The following is a 25,471-nucleotide window of genomic DNA, read 5'->3' as shown; positions in this document are numbered from 1 at the left end:
CATATAGCCTAGGCTGTCCTTAAACTTCCTAAGCTGAAGATGACCTTGAACTTGTAAGCTTCTTAGCCTATTTATATCTTCCACATCACTATCTTATGGTTAATTTTATTTTTTTATAAATTCCTTGACTAGCCCTTTTTCTTTTATCAGCTTTTGTGTTTTAATGTTAGACTGATACCTGCCTTGTCTTATAGGGCATTCAATAGGAAATGGGCAAAAAAACAAAACCAAAACAAACAAACAAAAATCATGTTAGGTAGTGACATGGTTGTAGATCATTTCAGTGACAGAGGGGACAAAAGTAACTATAGATGCAGTTGTTGCTCATTCACAGGGGCCACTTTACCTTCACCATATATCTCCAGGGGTGAATAGTTAGCACCTATAGTTTTGGTTACATTTGTTTATAGTAGTACTATGTTCATTCATGCAGTTCACTAGTTAAATTCATTTTATTTTGTAAAATTCTTTCCAGTTACTTAAAATAAGTACTATGAATGTTGGATGAATTTATTGTACATTTAGACAGTACTTAGGGACAGGAGTAGAAGATTAACCCAATAGAGACATTACCAAAAATATTTATTTAAAACACCCTTTCTTACTAAAACTTAATATAGCACCACTTTATGTTTCTGTAGAGTGTTTAATACCACAATAAAGAATTTTGATTTAAAGATGAAAAAAAATCAAGATTTATTTAGGGTGAGGAAGAGGGCTCAGCAAGTAAAGGCACTTGCTGCCAAGTTTGATGATCTATGCTTAAGCTGAATTTAATCCCAGGAACCCACATGGTGGAAGGACTTCCACAAATTTTTCCCACATGCATACTATAGCATGTGCATCCCTCCCCAACCACTGACTAAATAAATGTTAAAAAAGATTAATTTGTAGCTAACAAATTTTCTTTACTAATATTATAAAGATGTGATAAATTGATCCTGAAGTTTAAATGTTTAACGAGTAAAATAATAATTTGATTTCTAAGAAATTTACTATGAATCAAATGGTATGTGCTTCTTAAAAGGGAAAAGTACCTTGGTCAGTAGTAATACATTTTTCTCAGTATTCACAAGAGTATAATGTAATTCTCTTTTGTATTATCCACTGTATTTTGAGAAAGAAAAGTAATACCACTTTTAACTGTAAAACATTGAAGTAGCATGGGACATAGCATTCCAAATTTTCTATAGTTTTTTTTTTTTAGTTGTGTTTGATTAATTATATAAAAACACGTACAAGGACTATTTGCTATTGAATATTTTTTTCATTTTATAGATGGATTTTTAGTTCATCTTAGTTTATTAAGTTAAAATCTCCATCATGATGATAATCTGCCACATAAATATAGTTAGCCTAATTTTTACAAGTGTGTATGTTTGAGTAGCTGTCAAGATGCAATACATATTTTTATTTATTAATGAAGCTAAATTTGGATTTTTAATACTTCATGTTTTATGTTTTTCCTTTGGAGGACTGGATTGCTTTAGTCAAAGCAGCTGCTGCAGCTGCAGCGAAGAGTAAAACAGGGACTAAACCTCGAACCAGTGCTAACAGCAATAAAGAGAAAGAGAGAGATGGGGGAAAATGGTTTAAAGTACCTTCAAAGAAGGCAGAAACTTCATCTTGCATAGCCACAGCAGAGACTGAGAAGAAGGAAGAACTACCCACATCTAGTGAACCATTTGGTACAAAATACATTCTTATTTTCCTTTCAGGTGACACAGGTAAACTGAGGTAGCAAATAAGCCAAAACCTCTAGGTCAGCTATAATTTTGGACTTAGAATTAAATTATTCACTCCTAGCATAATAGGGTGACTGACTACATTATCATATATATATATACACACACACATATATAACTTAAAATTTAAGATCTAATGTCAGTATTTGACATTAGCTGCTTTCAGTATTCTTGAGTATGAATCGTTTGGTATTAGTAGTTTTCTGCTTGAAATTTTGGTTTTTAAGGGATTGTGCTGTTTCAATGTGCTACATAGAAGAAGCAGTAAGTTACTTTGTTTGAGCTTTACTTCAAGAATAACTACTTAATAGGCTTTTATTTCTTTTGTGTCAGTCCAGAAGGATTTGTGTTTGTTTAAGTCATAATGAAGCACTAGATTTAAAAAAAAATAATATACAAATGCTTTCACTAATTTGCTATTATTTGTATGTCTTAGTTTTGGATTCCAGACAAACTCTCATATATGTGTTCTGTTAAAAGTAGGACTTCACATAGACAGCGTTCCAAAGATCGTCTTTCCACAGCCAGAGAGCACATTAACAAACAAGAGGAAAAATAATCAAGGCAACTCATTTCAGGCAAAGAGAGCACGACTTAACAAGATTACTGGTAAACTACAATGATTCTTTTGGCGGTGGGGAGTAGGGGGAGCTAGAGGCTTCGTGTTAGAGTAGTTTCTTTTTAATAAAGGAGAATCCAGCTTTTGGCTCAGTGTAATGAGTTGATTACTTTTTGTTCTTCAAAGTAAACATCTCTCAACACTGTCAGCTCTGTCTGTTATAAAATGTGAAATATAGCACATATTTTGTACCTACCTCACAGGGGTGTTGTGAGGATTAATAAGCTCAAGTGTTGCAAGAGTCTGTAGTCTTAAAATCACTTTATGGTAGGAATAGTTTCTGTCAGAAAAGGTTTATCTGCATTTATTAACTTGTGTTGGCTTTATTTCTATGGCTTTAAATATTTTCACACGTAAACAGTCTTACAGGTGACAAGGCTTACTTAAAATGGAACCATTTGTGGTAAAAATATGAATACTTGACTGAATTAAGTTTCTGACTCATTTGTTATTTCCTTCTTTTTTCTTGAGGTTGGTCTCTAGAGTACCTTCTAGTAAGGTGTCATGTAGCAGTATAAGGGTGATGAAAATACAATCCTAGCAAGGCTACTGCTCACACAAGAGAAAATTGAAGCATTATATACAGAGACAGTCATGTTACACCTGAAAGTTCTAGGCTTTTGGCCTAATATATTTCTAGTATCCAAATGAAATAATGTTTATGATTAATTTTAAAGTGTACTTTAAAGGGAAGTATAAATGTTTTAATGATTTGGACATCTAATTTTTAAAAACAAAATATTTTTAAGGGCCTTTGGTCTAATAAAACCAAATAAACCTTTGTTGGCACTCATTTAAGTCATTTGAAGAAGATTAGCTTCTTTGTTAGATTCTGGAATAAACATTAAGTATGTTGTGTTTTGTCTGTTTTCAAGAGGAAACCTACTGAAAGATGGCTGGAACAGAGGGCTCTTGTGAGCCACTCCATGACAGGGCTCATTGAGGGTTAATATTTCTTTCTGCACTGATGAGATCAGGCTTGTTCTGTCTGACATGGGGTGTATTTGCCCTCAGGACAGGAAATATCTCAAATAACTTCACCCATTAAACCTTTTCTTTAGAAATTGTTAGCCTTGGAGAAATCCATAATCTTCTCTAAACTGATTATTGTGCTGTTAGCTTGAGACTTAAGTTTGGGCCTAAAATACAGAACTCAGTACTACTTGCAGGGCAGAGTGGAAAGCTGCTTCTCACTCATGTGATAAAAAGATTGAAACTGCTTGTTGGAGGATTCAAGACCAAGGAAGACGGAAATGCCACTGACAGGATACAGCTGATTGTCAGCTTCCCAGGATCATGATTTTTTTTTTTCCTTCAGCCATATAACCTGCTTTTAGTTTCAGCCAAAGTGTTTTCACATATGCCTGCTTCTAAATGCCTTAATGGGAGGATCAAGCTCAACATTTAAAGAAATAACAAATCTGAAAAAAGTCAGCTGAGTCTACATAATGTATTGTCTTTGCATGGCCTTGGAGAGACAGTTAAGGATAAAGAACCATTTACCTTGTGCCTCAAATTGTAATCTAGGTTGCTTAGTAACACTTCTGGTCTTTTGTGAAGGTACTTAAGTTTTCCTTAGGAATGTCAAATGTGATGGTTAGCAACAGAATAACACATAACCCATGTGAAGCCATTATAGTCTGTCCCTTTTTCTCAGAAGATTTACATATATCACAATTCTTTGAGCATCATTCTTCATCATTGCTTTTATTTTTAATTTCATGTCACAAGTATGCCATGCAGAAAGACAGTAGATGTAAGATTGTCTTCAGTAGGTTAACCCAGAGTTTGCTTGTGTACAATGATTTTCATTTGTCATCTGTTAAATGAGAACTGGTGTGAAATAGTCACATTGCTGTTTCTTAAATTTAAGTTCTGTGTGTGTCTTTTTGTCCTTTACTAGAGAGAAATGGCAAGAATTATGGCATTTTGTTCTTGTTAACTTTTCTCTTTTTCTGCTATTCTTAAAAAATACTTTTACCTGAAGATTCATGAACTAGCCACTGGATAAGTTTAACTGTGTATAATGATACACTGTCTTACTTCCTTCCCTTCATATGCATCCTATGGTGATTCTGACCTGATTGCTATATAGGGAATGATAAAATGATGAGTTTTTCAAAGTTTGTAACTAGGAAGAAATGAAATTATAGTTGGGTTCTGTATGTGTGTGTATTCTCTTTGGTTATTGTTTTTGAATATGTAATATGCTTTACTGATAGCTCTATCATGTAGTATATGTATATTCCTTTCAGGTAGCAGTTTTGCACTTAAAGCCAGAATCCCTAACTTTACAAACAAGTTGCAAGCAAACTGAGTTTTAGTAGACTTGAAAATAGTAACTGTTCACAGAGTAAAAGAATAAAGTACATGATATACTCTAATCCTTGTAGGCATTATGGGAAGTTAGAAATGTTTGTGCAATGTCAGGATTTTTCTTCTTTTTTATTATTATCATTTATTACAATTTATCCAATTTTTATCCCGGCTCTGACCCCCTCCCTTGTCTCCTGCCAGTCCCACTCTTTCTCCCTCTTCTTCCCCTATGCCCCTCCCCTAGTCCACTGATGGGGGGGGGGGTCCTCCGGCTGGAGAGATGGCTCAGCTGTTAAAGGATAGGCTCACAACCATAAATGTCAGGAATTTTTGAAAATTTTGAAAAAAATGATGATATTTACATTACTAGTGAGAAGTTGATCAGGATTTTTAACCACTTTGTTCTCTGAGCATTCGCCTTTGTATTCTAGGGATCTCTGGCCTCCTTTTCTCAGTGAAGTAGGTCATTATGAAATGACTTTGTTTGGTGGTAGGATTCATGATGATTTGATATTCTCCTTCTACCTACTGGATTTAATACCCTGATGCTGTATCATGCATTCTTTAAGACATTCTTCTGGAGTAAGGCCTATTTGTAATGTACTGATAATAAGTATTTGCAATAATTAAAATTAATTTTATTTGTATCTATTTCATTCAAACTTTCATTTACTCTGGATAATAAATTTCTTCTTAGAATGTTGGCAGGGAAAAATAATTGAATTTAGACTGTCCCTCCAGGCAGAAATAGAATCTCCTCTTCACACACTTGTTCTGTCATGTGTCTGCTTTTGTTTATGCCTAGTAATTCTTTTTAAAGTTGAGATGCATGTCAAACATACAGAGTTTATTTTGTATATTTGAATTCTCTAGATACCAAGTGTATTTTCAAATCTAAGTAAGTAGTTTGTCTTAACTGCTTCATTATTATCTATAGCCAAATTAAAAGGCTTTTCTTTTTCCAGCAATTATATAGAAATGGCTTTTAATCAGTTTGGCCTATACTACTCTAATAGGTTATAGATAGATTGTTTTGTTTCTTTTACAACTTGCACCATATTCTGAAATCTGAGCTTATAATTCATCTTATCTCTTGAATATTAAAAAAACTTTCTATCACTTCTAGGAAAGGAAACAGTAAGGTTTAGCTAATATAGTGAATGGCAAATATTTTTTATGTTTGAATAACTTTAAGAAATAGAACTTCAGCTAGGTTTCCTGGCACACTTCTTTTATCCAACACCCAGAGAGGCAGAAACAGGCAGATTACTGTGAGTTAGAGACCAGTCTGATCTACAAAGTGAGTCCAGGATCCAAGGTTACATAGAGAAACCCTATCTTGAAACACACACACACACACACACACACACACACACACACACACACACACACAAATAGAACTTCTACCCGTTTCTTGATGTAAAAAGACTTTGATTGTGTATCATTAACAAAAACTTAAGTAGCTCATTGATTCTCAAAAAATGTTATCTGGAAAAGAAAAAAAAAAACAGTGAATGCTGTTTTAAATGTTAGAGAAATGTTCTATACTACATCTTTTTGTTTATATAAAATATGTTTATACTGAAGTTAAGATAAATTTATGGGTTAAAAACTTTATAAGATAGTTTATATGCCTTTATTTTTCATTTAAATTTATACTTAATGTGGTGTGGGACAGGAAGAAACTAGATTGTTATCTCAAACTGAGTGGAGTACCAGTCACAGATGTATCAAAATCTTTGTTTTCCACTGATCCTCTTGATTTCATACTCATCTGTAGTCATTCAGCTTTTTAGTAAAGCCAGTGTGCCTTCTACCTAATGTAATATTTCTGTCTCTTACTACTTTAAGATCATGTGGATATGTTTGTTCCCATATTGGTTACTTAACATCTTTGAGGTAGTTACTTAAGAAAGTCAGGCCACATTGCCTTGTGAGTAGCTTTCTGTCCTGTAGTGTTTCAGGGAACCTTTCCTTTCCTACAGACTAATGTTAACAGTTTCAGTAATAAAGGTGTTAAAAATTGCTATAGCAAGTTTTCTATTGTTATCACTTATTATTTGTGTTTCATCTTACGAACAGAGTAGCCACACAAAAAAAAAAATAATTGTCCTTTTAAAAACCTTGTCTCATAGAAGGTACTGACAGAATGAGCAAAGAATTGTATACAAGGAAATGTCTTTATTAATGAAAGCAGAATTTTGATGTTTTGTGAAAATAACTATATCATAAATAAAGAATTCTGTCTTCTAAAGTCCGGTGTTAGGGCTATATGTTACAAAAAAAAAAAAAAAAAAAAAAAAGAAAGAAAAATAGAGCTTTCCATTTTGACATCATATGTAGAATGAAGCTGTCAGCCCAGGTGTTCTAAGGACCCACACATTCTTTCACTCTGTATCAAAGGGTCCATGAGATGGTTTTGAAACTTTTGGAAGAAAATAAGACATAAGTAAGCATAGGTACAAATGTGCAAAGCTTAGGTTAAAGAATGTAAGTGAAATTAAAATTTAGAAATACCTTTTAAAAACTAATATAACAGAATGATATGCTACTCTGCTTTATGAGTATTAGTAATGTAAACCATCTTAATCTGGACTTTGAAGCCAGAAAGTTTATTTTTCTCCAGAATAAGTATATGTATTTAAGGATCTCAGAAGTAACATAAAAAAGAAAAAAATTTACCCAACTATGTGAACAACTCTCAAATTTAAGGGTGTTTGCATTTATTAAAAGTTAGCATTTGAAAATACTTCCCATATGTGGGAAATTTCAACTGCTAAAATGTTAGAAGTTTGATGGTGAAATGAGTTTTTTTTTTTTTTTTCTAACAAGCCATTTCTGTACAATTTTTCTCAAGGTTTATTGGCATCCAAAGCTGTTGGGGCAGATGGTGCTGAAAACAAAGACGACCACACTGCAACAGCTCCAGTGCTGGAGCAGGTATGAACGGTAGCGTTTGATTGTTTCAGATTTCCAAGGGAACGCTCACGGAGCTGCAGTCCCTACATGATTGCAGTTGCCACTCTGATCAGATATGGGAATAGAGCCCTGACTCATTGATGGTAGATTTTTACCTCTGCCTTCTCCCAAGTATGCAGCTAAACTATGGACTTCATTTGCTTACATTTTCCATAGACTGACATTAAAGCCATTGTCTCCAAAATGAGAAGGCCTGGAGACAGGCATCCCAGGGTATGAGCTTCCAGCTGGACATCTTTAGCTTTCAAAAAGACCCTTACACAAATACTTTTCATTTGTGAGTTTAAACAGGGTTTTTTGACATCCAATTAAGCTTCTTTTATAAGAAGTTTCTTTTATATCGTAAGAGTTGGTGTTGTTAGACTGTTTTATTAATTGATCAATGAGCCATACATTTTTTGCTAGGATGTATATTTTACTAACTACAATAAAAAGAGAATTTAAAAAACTTTTAAAGGTCTGTCTTAAACCACCTAATAGAGAAATTTAAAACTGAAGGTTGCAGTTGCTAGAATTGGCCTTGGATACCTTCAACTTCTCACAATACCTGTACATATAAGTTGTGCATGCTTTTCCATCCTCTAAGGGCTTAACTGCTTAGGCACTCTATGGATACAGTAATAGCCATAACTGGATTTCTTTGGTTCTCCTGTTTTTAAAATCTGAGCCTTAATGTAGTTTCAATATATCCTTTTTGTATAATCTTAATTTTCTTTATTAGTAACCTAATAAAGAAGACTTTAAAATGAGTATCTTTTGCTCTTCTCTATATGTGTTTTAAAGGTTATCCCAAATTTCATTGATATTGTATTGAGTTTTTCAGTGTTTATTCAGGCCTGATTTGAAAGCAGAACATTGTTTTGGTGCCCCCATTAATGTTGTATTAAATCAATAGTCTTTTAAATTGAGATCAGTATGTCAGTGACTCATACCTTCTGTTTTTCTGTGAGCATCAAACGGTTAAGTCTTTTTGTCAGTATATCAACCAAATTTTAGTAACTTTTTTTACTGTGTATGACTATTATTCAATGTCCCAGATATAATAAGTATTTTGTACTCCTGCAACTGTTACGATACACTCAGAATGCGATATATCAGGGACTCGGGTAATAAAATACTTCTGGAAAATTCATTACAATGTCAATCTTTCATTACACATAACCTGTGAGGTAAATGTGATTGTGAAAAGTACATATTATGTGTGGAAGTTAGTTTAGAATCAGTAACCAGTTCGAAGAAACAGTTTTTAAGAGAAAGGAAGATAGGGTAACTCGGCTGTTTATTTGTACTTGCATAATTTAAAATTTTTGAAAGTCCTTGCCAGTTTTGTAACAGAGACCAATAATAATTAATTGAATCTTTGTAAACTGTTATAGAATTTAAGGAACATCATGCTGTTCCCTCTTTTATTTTGTCATTCAGGTTGATTTCAATGTGAAAATGTTTTGTAACCAAACTCTTAATTTTTATGCTATATGTTAGCCTTGCTTCTAAGCTAAAAAGCCGAGTTATAAAGCTCTTAACTATCTCAGTTGGTATAAGCAAGAGATCTAAAAAAGAAGTTTTTATTGTTGCTAGCTTCTGTTGTCCTATGGAGTTACAATGCCAGTTATGACACACTGATAACAGGCCTAGAGCCACATTGCTGTACTAATGAATTTATATTTCTGAACGATTTAAACTGTGGTCTTGAGCCTCATCATCAGATTTTTAGTTATAGATTACTTAATTGTATTAGGGAAATGTCATGTTATATTTACTTTTGGATAAAACTTGCATTTGATGCATAATAATTCAGTAAGGCTTAAATATGTTAATTTGTCCTTGTTTAGAAGTTAAGCACCTTATCAAGTTATTAATTTAAGTTTTAAAATCTTGTTTTATAACTTTGTAACTCAAGAGTAATGGATGCTGTAGTGATGTCTTTCACATATGTGAAGATGAACAATAAAATTGTTTATTTACAAGTAATGGCTCTAATTACTTTCCTGGCAACACCTTTTATGTAAGTTTAGGAATACTTTCTATTCTGGAGTTCTTTTTCAAATAATAGATCTACTTGCACACGTTTATAGCGAAGAAATTCAAGAGTAGAAAATGAAAGTTGAATGAATGGGACCCTTACACAAGGCCTTTTAAGTCAGATAGATGCCTAGCATGCCATCTGTAGAATATTCAGTGATGCCATATTTACTATCAAATATGTAATTTCCCCTGCCAAAATCTGAGTACCTTTTATTTTAATGGGAACAAAATTATTAAGTTATTTGGCCCCAGACAGTGATCTTTCATATTCTAGAAAAATGAAGATTACAGATTTGATGAACATCACCTTTCTCCATATGTGGAAGTTAAACGATTTCTTGGGGACAGGCATGTTATTAATAGGGCTAGCAATTTTATTCTTTATAGTGGCTTGCCATATATCAGTTTTTAAAAGTCTGTATCTCATGGTTTGCTGTGAGATATCAGGAAGAAAACCAATGTAGGCATCCCAGTTGGATGCACAGCAGAATGTGCATCCAATGTGGCTGCTTTCTGTTGTCTTTAACAATAGATAGATTCACACATACTTTTACATGTTCAGGGAACTTTACTGCCACATGAATAAAATGTTCTTTATGAAAGAACTGACAAAGTTCTAAGTTTTTTTTAAAGTGTCAGTTGGCAGGAATAAGGTAAAAACTCATCTAAGACTGCGACGTATTTTGTTTTTAAATCCAATGTTTTAACTTACACTTTATCTCTTTTTTGTTATTGTTGTAGTTGTTACTTGTTCTGTATTGTTTTTTAGTCTTTTTAACTCTCTACTGCTGTTGGCTGTGATTTCATGACGCATTTTGCTTATGAAAATCTAGCTTTCAGCACTAAAATGAGTTAAAGATAATGTTTTGTTAATTTGGTCATTGTTTTCTTGTTGAGATCTTTCTTTAAAGGGAAATTGTCTACTGAGACAGCCACACACTTGATGAGAGAGATTATAAAAACTCTTCTAAAAGGCAGAAATTTACATATATTCTTTCGGTGCTCAAAAATGTAAAATACTTTTTTTTGTTTTAATATAACCATTGACAATTGCAGTTTGAGAAGAGAGAAGTTTCAAATTAATACTAAAATGTTTGTCCAATAGGATGGATATTTAATATTAGAAGAATTTCATGGACATTAAAAATATAAATTCATAGTTGACAGTATCCCTTTAAAGACAGCCAATTCAATTTTTAGTTAATAATTCGTGGGGTTCTTTTTGGTTTTTCATTTGTAATAGAAATGTTATATGTTGCTTAACAATGTTTTGGATACTAAAGTTGCTTAACAATCAAAAATAGAATACAAGAAGAAAAATGAAGAAACCAAAATAAAAATATCAATTTTTTATTATTTATTCAGGCGATTTCACCTAAACCTCAAAGTCAGAAAAAAAATGAAGCTGTCATTAGCAGTTCTGCCAACACTCAGAAACCTGCACTGTTATCCTCAACTTTGTCTTCAGGGAAGGCTCGCAGCAAGAAATGCAAACATGAATCTGGAGAGTCTTCTGGGTGTATAAAAACCCCTAAGTCACCACTTGCCCCAGAATTAATACAAGCCAAGGATTTGACGCTTGTATCTCAGCTTTCTTCAGTGATAAATAAAACTAGTGAGCACAGACTTTACAAATAGTTACTTATCCTGTAAGATAGATTCAAAACAGTTTTGTTGTAGTTATATTGTTTTGTTTTGTTTTTACGAAGTTGCTCTTTAAAACCTCAAAAGTTAAGTGGATATGACAGAGAAAGTTTAAAACTATTTCAAGAGTAGATCATGGCATTTCTTATGCTTTACCACTCCAAGTCTGTACTGCTCGTTAAGAAGTCCTGCTATGGAATGACACAAATCCCACTGTAGTTTTACTCTCCTCAGCAAATAATACAAGGCCTGATTCATTACAAAAAAACAAACAAACAAAATACCCTCAGAAACAAAAAGAACTATAGAAAGACCCTTGGTTGATGTTTTCATGTGACTCCTCATTCCTCTTGTGGTCAGGAAGGAGGTATCTCCTTTCATTTGTAGCCCTCTTAGTGCATTTTATTAATTTATTCTTGTTATGTTAACAAGGCATCCATGAATCCAATCTTATACTTATTGGAAGGAGAATGCCTCCTTATTATAATATTTGACTGCTGTAGTACTAATCTTTCAATTGTTAGTCTTTTGAAAATAGTTTCATTTTTTCAACATGGATTTGACTAGATAAAAGATAAGGTTTATGTTTACCCCAAGATTAGTATTTGAAACAATTATCTAGAGTATCTTTAGTCAGGTGACACTTGCCTTTTGCTACGTTACTCAATAAATAAATCAGTCTTGTATCAGAAAATAAGGATGACACATATCCTTATGAACCAGAATAATGATACTGGCATTTGGAAGACTTTATCAAACATACTAACCAGTTTTTCAGTCAGTTCTCATATTTACTACATACCTCAAATTTTAATAAATCTTTAATTTTTTTTAATAATAATGCAGAAACAAAGGAAATAGAAAATTCTTTTCTCAGCTGGGCATGGTGGTGCATACCTGTAATCTCAGCACTTGGGGACGCAGAACGAGGCAGATCACTTTGAGTTTGAGGACAGTCTGGTCTACAAAGTGAGTCTAAGACATCCAAAGCTACACAGAAAAACTCTGACTCAAAGAACAAACAAACAAAAAAGACAAAAAGAAAATTCTTTTCTCTGAAACTTCATTAAGAAAGAACATCACTAGTAGTCATTAGATTATCACATGACACCAATAAACATTTTATTTTGAAGTTGTTTTATATATTGATACCATATTATCATAAAAGTTAGTTTGTCTTTTGGGTTTCCCCCATTATTATCATCTTTTTTTTTCATTATTTTTCATTGTTGATTATCCTTAAATACCCAAAACATCAGCTCCTTTAAACTACTTCTTTCTAAATTTGCAGTGAGGTATTATGTAATCCTACCTACTGTAGAATTGATCAAATTCATAGTCCACAAAGAACTCTCAAGCATTAAAAAATTGTTCAAACATTTGTGTTTACATTTCTAAAAAACAAATTAAAGATACAATTAGTTCTTTAAACTAATGAAAATGTTTAAGGGCAAGAATACTGTCATACTAATTAATATCTAAGTTAGCTATAATAAGCACATTGGTTTGTTTGTGTTCAATTTTTTGAATGAATCAGGCCCCGGGTTTATATCTATAAGAGTCCATGTGGGAGACTGAGGATGGGTTAGGTTGTTTGCAGTAGTTTCTTTGCTTGGGGAAAGAAAGCAAAGCACCAACTGTACAATGTGTGTAAGAGCCATCCCATGTGCCCCTACCTTACTTTCCCTTTAGAGTGCCTAGGTTTGCTATGGAGTGAAAGATTTTCTGTCTCAGCTCCCTCCCCTTCTCCCTGTACCTGCTTTCCCTTTTTTGCTTATAAAGAGACTACTTTCCTGGAGGCAAAATGGTAATTGACATAAGAATCCACAGTTAGAGAGCTAACTGCACTCTCACAGTTGGGGAGAGCTACAGGAAATTAATGTTCCCTGTTATTGTACTTGAGTTCTAGAAGGTTTTAGATATTTAGTTTTGATTAACTCTTTTTTTAAGAAGGCACTTTTTTTTTCCCTTTGATTGCCTCTGGAACATGCCATTTCTTGTGTTTAATAGCATCAGAGTGCAAAATATGGCTCATTTTCCCCCTGCTTATCTCCTTAAATATTATAAGATGATACTGGTATGTATCTGCTTCGTGAACATTGAAGATCTTTTTCTAGGTCCTCCACAGCCTGTGAATCCCCCTAGACCTTGCAAGCATAGTGAGCGGAGAAGAAGATCTCAGCGGTTAGCCACCTTACCCATGCCTGATGATTCTCTAGAAAAGCTTTCTTCCTCTTCAGCCACTGATGGGAAAATATTCTCTATCAGTTCTCAGAATCAGCAAGAGTCTTCAGTACCAGAGGGTAATGTATATTGATTTCCTATAGAACCAAATTTAAAGGAAGATAACTAACGACAATTATTTGAATATTAAGTTTTCTTCTTATGTCTCTTGATTTATAAGCACTTCGTATATTCTAGACACCTATCTGGTACCTCTTTGTCAGGCACTGTGTAAATACCAGTGATCTACACTGATATGAACTGAGCTAGTTTCTCTATGTTAAAATTAAGATTTTCTTTTTAAATCTTATATAGTGCCCGGTATTGCATGTGTGCCACTCCAGAAGTTGGGATCCTGTCTCCCTCTTGATTTAAGTTGTGGTTCAGAAGTCATAGCACCTCGAGCCCCAGATTCCTCCGTTTCTGGTGGTGAATGTTCCAGGGAAGAAAAGGAGACACCTTTGTTTGCAAATACCTCCTCTAAAGTAGTGAGCGATATAAAAGGAGCTACAGCAATCACTGGTAAGGAAGCTCTCAGTTAAGTCTGGTATAAATATTTTGATATTTAACTCCACAAGGATATAAAATCCTTGTAAGAACTTTTAGGTAATTTTGTTTTTGTATGGAACTTCCCTGTTTTGTGATTCTTTTGTGTTACCATTTTCAGCATTTCCTGGACATACTACTTGTCATTTTTTTTCTTCCTCTTTCTTTTGCATTTTTAATGTGTGTGTAATATGTGGTATTGTTGCACCTGGAGCTAGCAAATTCCAGCTACCCATCTGGGTCAGCATAGCAAGTTTTAGACCAACTAGGGGCTACATAGCAGGATCCTGTTTCAAAACAACAACAATAAGTAAAATATATGAAATGTTTATTTTTTAATTTTTATTTTTTTACATTAATTACATTTTATTCTCTTGGTATCCGAGCTGTAGCCCCATCCCTCATTCCCTCCCAATTCCACCCTCCTTCCCTCATCTCCTCCCATACCCCTCTCCAACTCCATTGTTAGGGGAGGTCCACCTCCCCTTCCATCTGACCCTAGCTTATCAGGTCTCATCAGGACTGGCTGCAATGTCCTCCTCTGTGGCCTGGCAAGGATGCTCCTCCCTCCCGGGGCGGGGAGTGGTGGTCAAAGAGCCAGCCACTGAGTTCATGCCAGAGACAGTCCCTCTTCCCCTTACTAGGGAACCCACTTGGATGCTGAGCAGCCATGGGCTACATCTGAGCGACAGTTCTAGGTTATATCCATGAATGTATGTTGGTTGGAGTATCAACCTCAGAAAATACCTCTGAGCCCAGATATTTTGGTTCTGTTGCTCAACTTGTGGAGCTCCTGTACTCTCCAGGTCTTACTAACTACCTCTTCTTTCATATGATTTCCTGTACTCTACCCAAAGTTTGGTTATGAGTCTCAGCATCTGCTTTGATACACTGCTAGGCAGAGTCTTTCAGAGACCCTCTGTGGTAGGCTCCTGCCCTGTTTCCTGTTTTCTCTTTCTTCCAATGTCCATCCCCTTTGGCTTTCTAAGTGAGGATTGATCCTCTTACCCCAGGTCCTCCTTCTTGTTTAGCTTCTTTAGGTATACAGATTTTAGTATGTTTATCCTATCTTATAGGTCTAGTATCTACATATAAATGAGTATATAACGTGTGTGTCTGTTGGCTTCTGGTATACCTCACTCAGAATGATCTTTTCTAGATCTCACCATTTGTTTGCAGATTTCATGATTTCCTTGTTTTTAATTGCTGAGTAGTATGTGTGAGGAAAAAAAATTAAAAATTAAAAAGCATGCTTATTTTTGATACTAGAAATTATTAATGTTAAATATAATTACAGAAAATCTTATTCTTGAAGCAAAAAGATAATATGGGGGGGTCAGTTCTTAGGTTTAGAGACTTCAGTGAAAATTAAATCTAAATAGTATTTCTTTTTTTATGAAAACTTTTGTGTTAATTTATTTTTAAATTTTAATTTTTTTCTTCACAGTTTATTCATTATATATCCTGATTGATGCCCCTCCCTCAACTCTGCCCAGTCCCACTTTCCCTCCCTTTTCCCTTCATTTCTTTCCCTAGTCCACTGAAAAGGGGGGTTCTCCACTATTGTCATCTGCCCATAGCTTGGTAAGTCTCAGCAGGACTGCCTGGGTCCTCTTCCTCAGTGGCCTGGCAAGGCCGCATCATCAGGGGTGAGTGATCAGAGAGCAGTCAACTAAGTTTATGATAGAGATAGCCACTGCTCCCCTCACTCAGTGATCCACATGGCGACTGAGCTGCAAATAGGCCACATCTGAGCAGAGAGTCTAGGTCCTTTCCATGCATGATCCTCTGTTGTTTCATCAGTCTCTGCAGGACACCCTGAGCTCAGATCTTTTAGCTTTTCTTGTGGGGCTCATGTCCCCTCCATGTCCCTCTATTCCCACTCCTCCCTTCTTCCTTGGAGTTGGTATTTATGTTTTGTTTCTTTGAAACAGGATTTCACTATGTCCATAGCCTAGGTAGTCTGGAACATAAAAACCCAGACTGGTTTGGAAGTCTTGATTTTCTTGCCTTATCTTCCAGTGCTGAGATTGTAGGTGTGTGCCATCATATTGGATTTGTTAATATTTTGTTACCTAACTGTTCTGTACTATTTTGAAGTTATTTGGGGCTTCTGATTAATTCCTATGTTGATGTATATCGAGATTTTTTTGTTTGTTTGTTTATTCGTTATATACCTGTGTAACTAAGTGTGTGTGTTTGTCCGTTTGGTGGGTGTTTATCATAACTATAAAAATAAATTGTTTCCATTTTAAAACTTCTTTAGAAAGCATTATTTACAAAGACTGTATTAGCAGCTTTTTAAACTTAAAACTGCTAGGTACTTTAGCCTGATAAGAATATTAGTTAACTGAGAAGTAGTTTAGCAAGCTTAGGACTCTTAACAGGTTAAACTTTGCTTTTAATTGTGTTTCCAATAGAGATTATGGGCTTGCACTAATTGAGCTACATTCTTCCACTGGGATGGATGCCAGCATGGTGACATGAAGGTTTGGAATACTGTTGCTGCCCACTTTAGCAATAAGTAAAAATAAAAGGAAAAGGAAAGAAATGGTACATTTCTAAAAGTTAAAAAAAAAACCCAACACCTTTGTTTTTTGTGTTATTGTCAGAATGTTTTTTCTAACAGCCAATGAATCAAAGGAAGAGACACAGCTTAAGAAATCTCTTATTCTCTAGGAGGCAGAATAGATCAAGTTTATTAAAAAGGATCTTTTTCAAAAGAAACTTTTTCTGACCCGGACCTGAGAATGTCTGTGTCTTGTGTAAGTCCTGCCATAAATGTAAAGGACACAGAGTGCTGAGATATAGAATCTACGCAGGAAGCTCAGCATCTAAAAGGAAATCAGGCTAGTCGCTGAACTAGACAAATAAAGGAGAGTTACTTATTACAAGATGTAGAATCCATAAGAGGTATAAAGTGGGGCAAGAAAAGATAGCTCAGTGTGTAGAGGTGCTTCCTGCACCTGAGAACCTGAGTTCCAGTCCCCTGACTCACATGGAGAAAAGAAGGATCTGACTGCATCCAGTAAATTGTCCTTGGACCTCCACAAGCACCATAGCACACATGTACACCTGTACACAAAAAAGATAGACAGATGAATAAACAAGCAGAGAAATAAATTGTTTAAAATTTTTTGAAAGTTTGAAAAAGAGATGAAATATATTGTTGTAATCAAGGGAAGAAAATGGAAAATGCGGTCCTCAGGAGGCCTCAGGCAGAGAACATGTGCTCTTAGCTAAGACAGCAAAAAAACCATCTGCTTGCCCTCTGTTCTTATTTTCTTTCAACAAAATTTAAATAGACTACTTCCTTCACACTCGAATTTTTTTATTTTCATAATGGGAATTTTATAGTAGGTAGTGTTTGTGGTCACTTCCAGATCTAAAGTGTTATTTGTTTGTTTATTGTGTCATTCTTTTTGCTCTTGGGAACAAGCAAAAGAAACTTATTCTAAGTACTACCATTTTATTTTCAGAGACCATTTAATCATAGAGAGAAGCTAAGTTCAAGGTCCCATGCCCTAGGGTTGCTGGGAACTTCCCAATAGCTGAATAGCTTCTGTTGTAAGGAGACAGTGGTCAGAGTCCAGCCATCTCAGGCACAACTTGTAATGAGACAATTGTCTTTGAGTCCAGCCATTTCAAGGACATCTTTATCTTGCTGGAAGGGTCAACTAAGTCCATGTTCTTCGGGCTGTGAGCTTACTCCTATTCTTAATTGATGGAAACCCCCTTGCTCATCCCCTTTTGTCAACTATGATTGGACAGTGCTATAGCCCATCCTGCTCCCCTTTGCTTTATGGTTTCATCCTTTAAATATGCTACACAATGTCCCTTCAGCATCATAGTTCAGCTCCTGAGTCTATTTTGCAGCCCTGATGGATGAATAGTGGTGCAATTACAAAAGAAAATTTGTCACATGCATTGACCTGGTGTTTGAGTTATGTTGGATTTAAGTGAACCCTACAATAATGCATTTTAAAAAGGCAAAATTCATAGAAAAGAAAAATTATGACTGCATCAGCTTTCAATTGTAATTTTAAATAATTTTAGAAATGGTAACTATTCTTAGTAGCCTCCATTAATACAAAATTGAAATTAGTTGGAATAGTATGAATATAATTCTAAACATTTTTAGTTAGTCCTGTGTTGGAAGGCTCATCATAATATACATTTATTTTCATATTTTTGAGCAAGTCAGTATGAAAATATCAAGGAATATTTGTTTTATTGCAGAATATTTTAGTTAATGTAGATACAAATATTGGATTGATAACATATGAGTACTTTATAATATCAGAATCAATATTAGCAGGCCATTCAATTTTTGGTAAATTTATATTAGTTTTCGATGAAATTCAATGTGATTTCTTGAATTTTTTAAATACAATTTTAAATGAAATATAGAAATAATAAACATGAAAATGCATTGATTGTCATAGTTAAGAAAGAAGGGCTCTGGTGAGTTCTTTGTAATGAGTACAGGGATTACATTATCTGGTTAATATAGTAGGTGTTATCATCAAGGAAGCCAGAGATGGGTGTTAAGCGACTCTAAATGGGGGCATCAATTAGCTCTAACCGCTCTGACTGTAGCCACCTTTCAGATGGAATTCGTTCCTATACTATATTTGATGTTGACAGCCTGTTGATTGTTTAACAGCCTTTTAAAGTTACTTTTGAATTTACTTTCCAGAGCTGTTCAAAACAAAGATGTAAGTCTTATTTTCTGTCACTTACTTCAACTCTCCCCTCCACACACCACACACACGCATGCACACACACACACACACACACACACACACACACACAAACACACAATGTTCATAGCTTTTCAGGAGCTAGGCTTTCTATAGTCTCTAGGATTGTGTCTCAGTGCTCCCCACTCTGCTGTTGTGTGTAGCACAGTGATCAGGATTCTACTTTTCTTACTGGAGTTGGGATAGCCCTTTGCTTTTGTTTTTGTATTACAATGGCTCTAAAAATTTATTTGAAGAAAATAGCCTCTTGAGAAAATTTAAAGATCACTGTCCTTTATACTAATATCCTAATATTTAGGAGATGGTAACACATGATGAAATAATAACAATCGCATCTTTTACCCAGTTGTATTCTTTTGTTTTTTGGGTTCTAGAAAAGATGTTTTGTTTTTCTATTTGTATGTACTTCTAAAAATTTCACCAGTGTTACACTTCTGTGTGTTCATTTGAAAGTGCTTGCTTGTATAAAATGTTGGCAACCCCTTGTCAGGTTCCCAGTTTTGCTTTGAAAGTGACCACCTGTGAAGTCTTAGGCAGGAAGCCAGTGTGCTCAGAGCTTGCTTTCCTAGAACCACTCAGAATGGCAGTGTGTTTTGCTGTGCCATTCCCTGGTCTTCAGTGCTGGCCTACTACCTTTATTATCTCCTCTTTACCTACGTGAACTCCTTGAATATAGCCAATTTGATGGTTTTTTTGACACCCCTTCCTCACCTTAAGTGGTCTCAAGTCTGGAGCCCTCTAGAGACAGAAGCATTATTAACTTCCCTTCTGCTTGTTACACAGCAAGGCCTAAGCAGCATTTTCTGTTTGTTTGATTTGTAAAGGCTTTCTTAGTTTTAAGAAAACCACATTACATATGCAGTTTCCATGGTCCAGTAGTCAGCAACAAGAAGTAATGAGTTGTTCAATCATCTTGATAAATGAGGAAATATGACTTTGTTTGTCTTTGCTGTGTGGTCTCTTTCATTCTTTCTGTCACAATTAGTATGATTATCAATATTCTTAATAATCTGATACTTTCTAGGGCCTTGTTAACATGTAACTTAAGGGATGTTTTTAGAGTTTTATGTTTAAACTATATAAGGTATTTGAATAAAATATAAAATATTTGACATGGTTGATATGAATTGATTTTTAAAAATCAAGAAGAAACCTAATAAATAGAATATAATAAAAACATATTTTTATACTTCAGCATTTTTCCTAGATTAACTTGAGGTACAAATAAGACATTGAAAAATGTTAGCATTGAGAAATGTTGAACAGAATTGTGAAGCTTTGTTAAGGGAATCTGTTTTGTTTTAGCTACAGTTAGTAAGGTATAGTGTTTGCCAGTATAATTTAGACTATTAGGTAATACATGTCATTAACATGGTATACTTTTATTTGTATTTGAACCTTTGCATTTCACATTTTATAGTCCAAATATAATTGTTAAAATAGTCCTGTTGGGTTCTTTTTGTTACCTAGCAATAAGGGATTCATGCAATGATATAAATGTGATAGAATTCACATATTTAACTTGATTTTAGGGAACAATAGGCCAAATATCACCCTATATTTTGTTGAAATAAGTTATTTGTTATTGAAAACAAGTCTACTTTGCCATAAATTTGAATATTTAATTTGGATGCTCTGAATAGTATTTGTGTCTATGTGGTCATAGAAACAGAAGTGGTATATGGCCAGCCATTCAAAGGCTTTCATTGCCTTCTGTATTGTCTAAGGTTATGGTGCAGAATCAGCTTTTAATGATGGCCAAGAGCCTTTACTTAACTTCTTTTTATGGTTAGGGCCCAACTTTGCTATCAGAAATAGTGTGGGTAATTTCTCATGCCAAAATACAAAGTAAAACAGCACACTTACCAGGCACTGGCCTAAGCATTTACATACTCTGTCTCGTACACTCTTGTAAGAACAGTGGTAGGTACTCTTACTCATATTGACAATAAGGAAACAAAAGTACAAAGGCATTAAACCACATACTCAATTCATACAAGTAATAAACCGTGGAGTCCAAGAATCCAATGCAGATGGTATGAAGGAGCACTAAAATTCCTTGAATAAGTTTTGGTTACTAGTTCAGATAATAAAATTGTACAGACCTTTTGGATGTAGGGGAGGATTCCTATTTAAAGTTTTGAAAACAATTGTAATTTTAAAAACTGTCATATTGTTGTCTTTCTTACTAAACTTACATCTTATCCCCCTACCCCACAGGAATATTGAAAACAGAAAAAAAAGTGAAATTGGAAGAAAAAAGCTCTACTGCCTTTGGTATGGACAGAAAGTAATCTTTAAGCAAAAGACTAGAAAGCTTGACAGAAAGGACAGCACCTGCTCTTCCCTTCCTTTGCTAGGGCTCCTTCAGGTGCCAAGGTCATCTGCTTCTGTGCTCAGCAGTTAGCTTTAGAGGCACCTGTTCTCCAGTGCAGAGCTTGTACTTATATATATTCTGTGGGGATTCTCTGGATTTCTTGAGTACTTTGCTTCTGAACATTTCTAATTAAAACTATGGATAGATTTTTAAAAATAAGCCTCCATCTGATATTATTGAGACTTAGAGTAATGCGTAATATGTTAAAATAGTTGTTCTTTCCATACATTCTTCTTCAGTTTGCCTTATTAAAAGGTTACTGACTTTCACTGTCTTTTCTACGATATGTTTAGTAATGACTAAAAGTCACGAAATGATGGGTGGCAATAGGAATATTATTTAGGTTAGCTAAACGGAGTCATGAAAATTGGCTTAATATAATTGGAAAATTGTGGGATAACCCATTCTTAGCTAAAAATAAAATAGCTTCTTGAAAATCTGTTCAGTTTTGAGTTGAGATACAATGTTTTAATTTACTGTTTTAAAGCATGTACTTATCTTTTTAAAGTAAATATTACTAAATAATGCTTTTTGGATTTTTGGAAATTATAGAATGAAGTATCTTTTTTCTTTCTTGTTCTTTTTATTCTTGTATGCACAGTAAAGGTATTTAAATACAGGAAGATTGTGTATAGATTAGTTTCATTAATTTTGTTTTTCTTTTCTGAAGGAAAAAAAAGCCATCCATCTTTTTAAACTTTCTAAAACATTATTAAATTATATATAGAAATGCTTATTCTCCATAGTGAGGGTTTTTTTTTTTAATTATGGAATTTAACTTCTTGGCACATAGTAGGAATTTAGTCTATTACGCATTTAAAGATTTTAACTACTGTCTGTGTTAACTTTAAGGTGTCAGGAGTTGGGATTTTTCAACACTGCTAATGAAGATCCCCTCTTATAGTCCAATAAGCTAAGCAAGAGTTCCAGACTCATGACACGAACAGTTTAATTGAATCCGTCCACTCTGGGCAGGTGACTGGAATCACTGATGAAAACATAAATGCTGCTTTGAGGGTAACCACAAAGGAGCAACTAAGAATCATTCACCATTATTGAAGGATTTGCTTTTGTTTATTTTAGGTAAAAGGAAAGAAAAGGATAAGGAGAGAAAAGAGAAGAGAGACAAAGATCACTACAAATCAAAGCAGAAGAAAAAGAAGAAGAAAAAAAAGAAATCTAAACAACATGGTGAGTATCCTGAGATCTGTTTTATAGTTTTTTAAGATTGTCCAATTTCCTTTTTCCCACCAAAATAGAGGTATGGCAAGATCATCATGTTGTTGAGAACTGAAACATTCTTGAAACTTTCCTTTATTGCGTCATTTCAAAAACACACAACTCTGCTCTATAAATGAAGTTGCAAACTGGTTAGAGACTTTTTTCTCCAGCATTATGGTAAAGTAAGTACTGTAACCACAAACCCTTTAACATGATGAAAGTGGGTTTTTTCCCCCACTGTGTATTTGTATATTTGTACGTGGTCTTTTTTTCTTTCCCTTCTGTGGTGTATGTGTGTGTGTCTGTGTGTCCGTGCACAGTAATATATATGTATATGTGCTTGCCTGTCCTTGCATGTATGAATACCAGAGGTCAACATGGTGTCTTCCTCTATAGTTCTCTTATTTTTCGAGAGAGACTCCTTTACTAAACGTGTAACCAAAGCTTATCATTTAACATAAACTAGCTGTCCAAGTATCCTCTGGAATCTTCTTGTCACTGCTCCCCAGGCACTGGATTTGCAGACATACTCTATGACACCAAGATTTTATATGGGTGCTGGGTCTTTATGTTTGATCAGCAAGCTATGCCCACAGCCAAAGTAAAGGGGTAATTTTAAACCCACCACTGTAATGTCTTTTATCTCACTTTGTATGATAAGAGAAAAGATACTTTTTTAAAACCAACGGAATTAGATACCAGCGGAATAAAAGAAACTCTAGAAGATGTACTTAAAAGCATAATGAAAATGATGACGTAAGGAAGGTGTGAGATGCAGAAGAGAGGACAGCACACTGTAGATATGTGATCAATCAAAACATCGATCTTAAAAAACAATTTGTAGGAATAAGAAAGCAAAGTAATAGAAACTGAAATACACAGTACTAGTTTTTATATTATGAGGTAAATAATTATAGTTCATTACTTTGACTTCCTTGTATGATTACTTGTAGGTTCTAAGAAGTTCAATTTGCATGTTCAGACTTCTAAGCCAGAAATGGTGGCTCACACCTGTAGTCCCAGAACTCAGGAGGATGAGGCAGGAGGATTTACACAAGTTTGAGGTCAGTCTGGGCTACATAGTAAGTTCTAGAACATTGATATAATACCCTGCCTATGAAAACATAAAATTACATAAAAATATTTCTAATATAAACACCAAAGAATAGTAGAATAGAATATAATTTTCTAAACAAGAAGGGAAAGAATATATTAAATGAATCATCTACATCCAAAGAAGGCAATTTGACTGAAAATTAGAAAACAATAAACTGTAAGTAAGGTGTTAGAAATAAATATATCATTAATTATACATTCAACATATAAGAACGAGTAGCAGGACTGAGGTGTTGTCTTAGTCCATACACTTCTTCCAAGTATAAAGACCTAAGTTTATTCCCAGAGTGCACATAAAAAGTCCAGATCTAGTAGCACACACTTGTAATCCCAGCACTGGAAAAGCACACAGGAGGATCCCTGGGGCTTGCTGACCAGCCAGCCATTCTGGCTGAATTGGTGAGTTCCAGGAGAGACCCTCTCTCAAAGGAAATAGTTATTATTCCTGAAGATGCCACCCACGGTTGTCCACTGGTCTTCTCATGCACATGTGTGCACCCAGATATACAACTACATGACCCGTTTACAAATGAGTGGGTAGCACATGTATGTTGCTCAACTTTACTATAATACCTGAAGAACCACCTTAAAGGAGAAAAGGATTGTTTAGCTCACAGTTTCAGAAGTTTTGTTGTACAGCTATATTGCTTTATAGCCTTTTGTTAAATAGAACCCTATGGCTAAGAGTATAGAGCCAGCTGTGGCTGGCAGCCAAGAAGAAAGGAAGAGAGAAGATGTTGAAGATAAGATATACCCTTCAAGAATATACCTCAGAGACCTGCCTTCTCCAGTAGCCCATTGGTAGTGTGTTTTAAGTGAGGCCTCTTTTTTTATTTTTTAATTCATTTATCAGTGCAGTTAGGGCCTTCTTCATGAAGCAGTTACATCCCAGAGGTCCACCTTAGAGCTTCTGAATGCCAGTGCATTGGAAAGCAAGCCTTTAATGTGTGCATTTGGAAGGGACATTTAAGATGCAACCATACAGTAATTTATTTAAAAAATTGAATTATATTATTATGTGTAAATTTTATAGATAGATAGATAGATAGATAGATAGATAGATAGATAGATAGATAGATAGATAGAGAAATGTTGAAAATAAACACATAGGAAAAACTGACAAGCAAATACCAGAAAAATTAGGGTAGATAAACGAATAACAAAACATTATTAATGCTAGAGATAGATTACCATGTATGGTAAAAGTGCAGTTACTTTATAATTTTAGATATAAACTTTAAACATTAGTTTCAGAATGTTGTTACTAAATAATGTTATTATATTTTTGATACTAAATTAAGAAAAGTAAACAGTATTCTGACTGGTGTTATGGCACACATTGATAGCATTTGGGAGGCAGAGGCAGTAGGGTAACTCACTGCAAGTTCTGGGCCAGCCCTCTGTACTTGGGAAGTTCCAGCCAAGCATAGGTACATACCTTGTCTCAGTCACTACTATCACTACCCCCGCCCCATGAAAACAAAGCAAGGAAAACAAAAACATATCCTGTCAGAATATTTTTACCTTTTACCATTTACAGCTTATATAACAGACCTGAACAGGACACCAAACTCAGCAGCTACTGAATGAAGTGCTTGTCATAAGCAGTTCTAATACTGACTGTGTAATACAGCTTAAACAAATCAGAAAAAAAAAAATTAAACATGGGTGTAATGCAGACCTATGATGTTTCTGACCACAGTGGTCCACTAGAACAATTCCATCAAGGTAAATAGAATTGCTCCATTGGTTTAGAAATGATACATCACATTACCCCATAGCTCATGCATCAAAGAACAAACAAAGGGGAAATTTTTTATAATGTTAAGAAAGTGAAAGATTATGGAAATATTAAAAGTCTAAACTCACTAGCGTAGTTTTGTTGTTTGGTTTTTAA

The 25,471-nt window shown here is 34.5% G+C and overlaps 1 protein-coding gene across 11 annotated transcripts in view; it reads left to right on the top strand.

Annotated features, from left to right (window-relative positions):
- The window catches only part of Phf20l1 (PHD finger protein 20 like 1), a 76,995-nt gene that overhangs the window by 22,589 nt on the left and 28,935 nt on the right, over window positions 1-25,471 (top strand). For 8 of the 11 annotated variants that reach the window (XR_008722342.1, XR_008722340.1, XR_008722341.1 and 5 more), the window contains 8 exons: window positions 1,475-1,688; window positions 2,226-2,354; window positions 7,538-7,620; window positions 11,050-11,299; window positions 13,446-13,631; window positions 13,867-14,073; window positions 21,081-21,137; window positions 22,321-22,428. Coding sequence is in view for 8 of the 11 variants with exons in the window: in XM_055626298.1 (XP_055482273.1) it covers window positions 1,475-1,688; window positions 2,226-2,354; window positions 7,538-7,620; window positions 11,050-11,299; window positions 13,446-13,631; window positions 13,867-14,073; window positions 21,081-21,137; window positions 22,321-22,428 (1,234 nt within the window). In the remaining 3 variants the exon portion in view is untranslated. The remainder of the gene's footprint in view (window positions 1-1,474; window positions 1,689-2,225; window positions 2,355-7,537; window positions 7,621-11,049; window positions 11,300-13,445; window positions 13,632-13,866; window positions 14,074-21,080; window positions 21,138-22,320; window positions 22,429-25,471) is intronic. The other 3 variants (XM_055626304.1, XM_055626301.1, XM_055626299.1) reach the window with 1 other exon arrangement.

The sequence above is a fragment of the Psammomys obesus genome, unplaced genomic scaffold, assembly GCF_907164565.1.
Source record: "Psammomys obesus unplaced genomic scaffold, mPsaObe1.curated_primary_1811, whole genome shotgun sequence".
Classification (NCBI taxonomy): domain Eukaryota; kingdom Metazoa; phylum Chordata; class Mammalia; order Rodentia; family Muridae; genus Psammomys; species Psammomys obesus.
The sequence above is the reverse complement of the archived record's forward strand: the minus strand, read 5'-3'. Positions and strand labels throughout refer to the sequence as shown.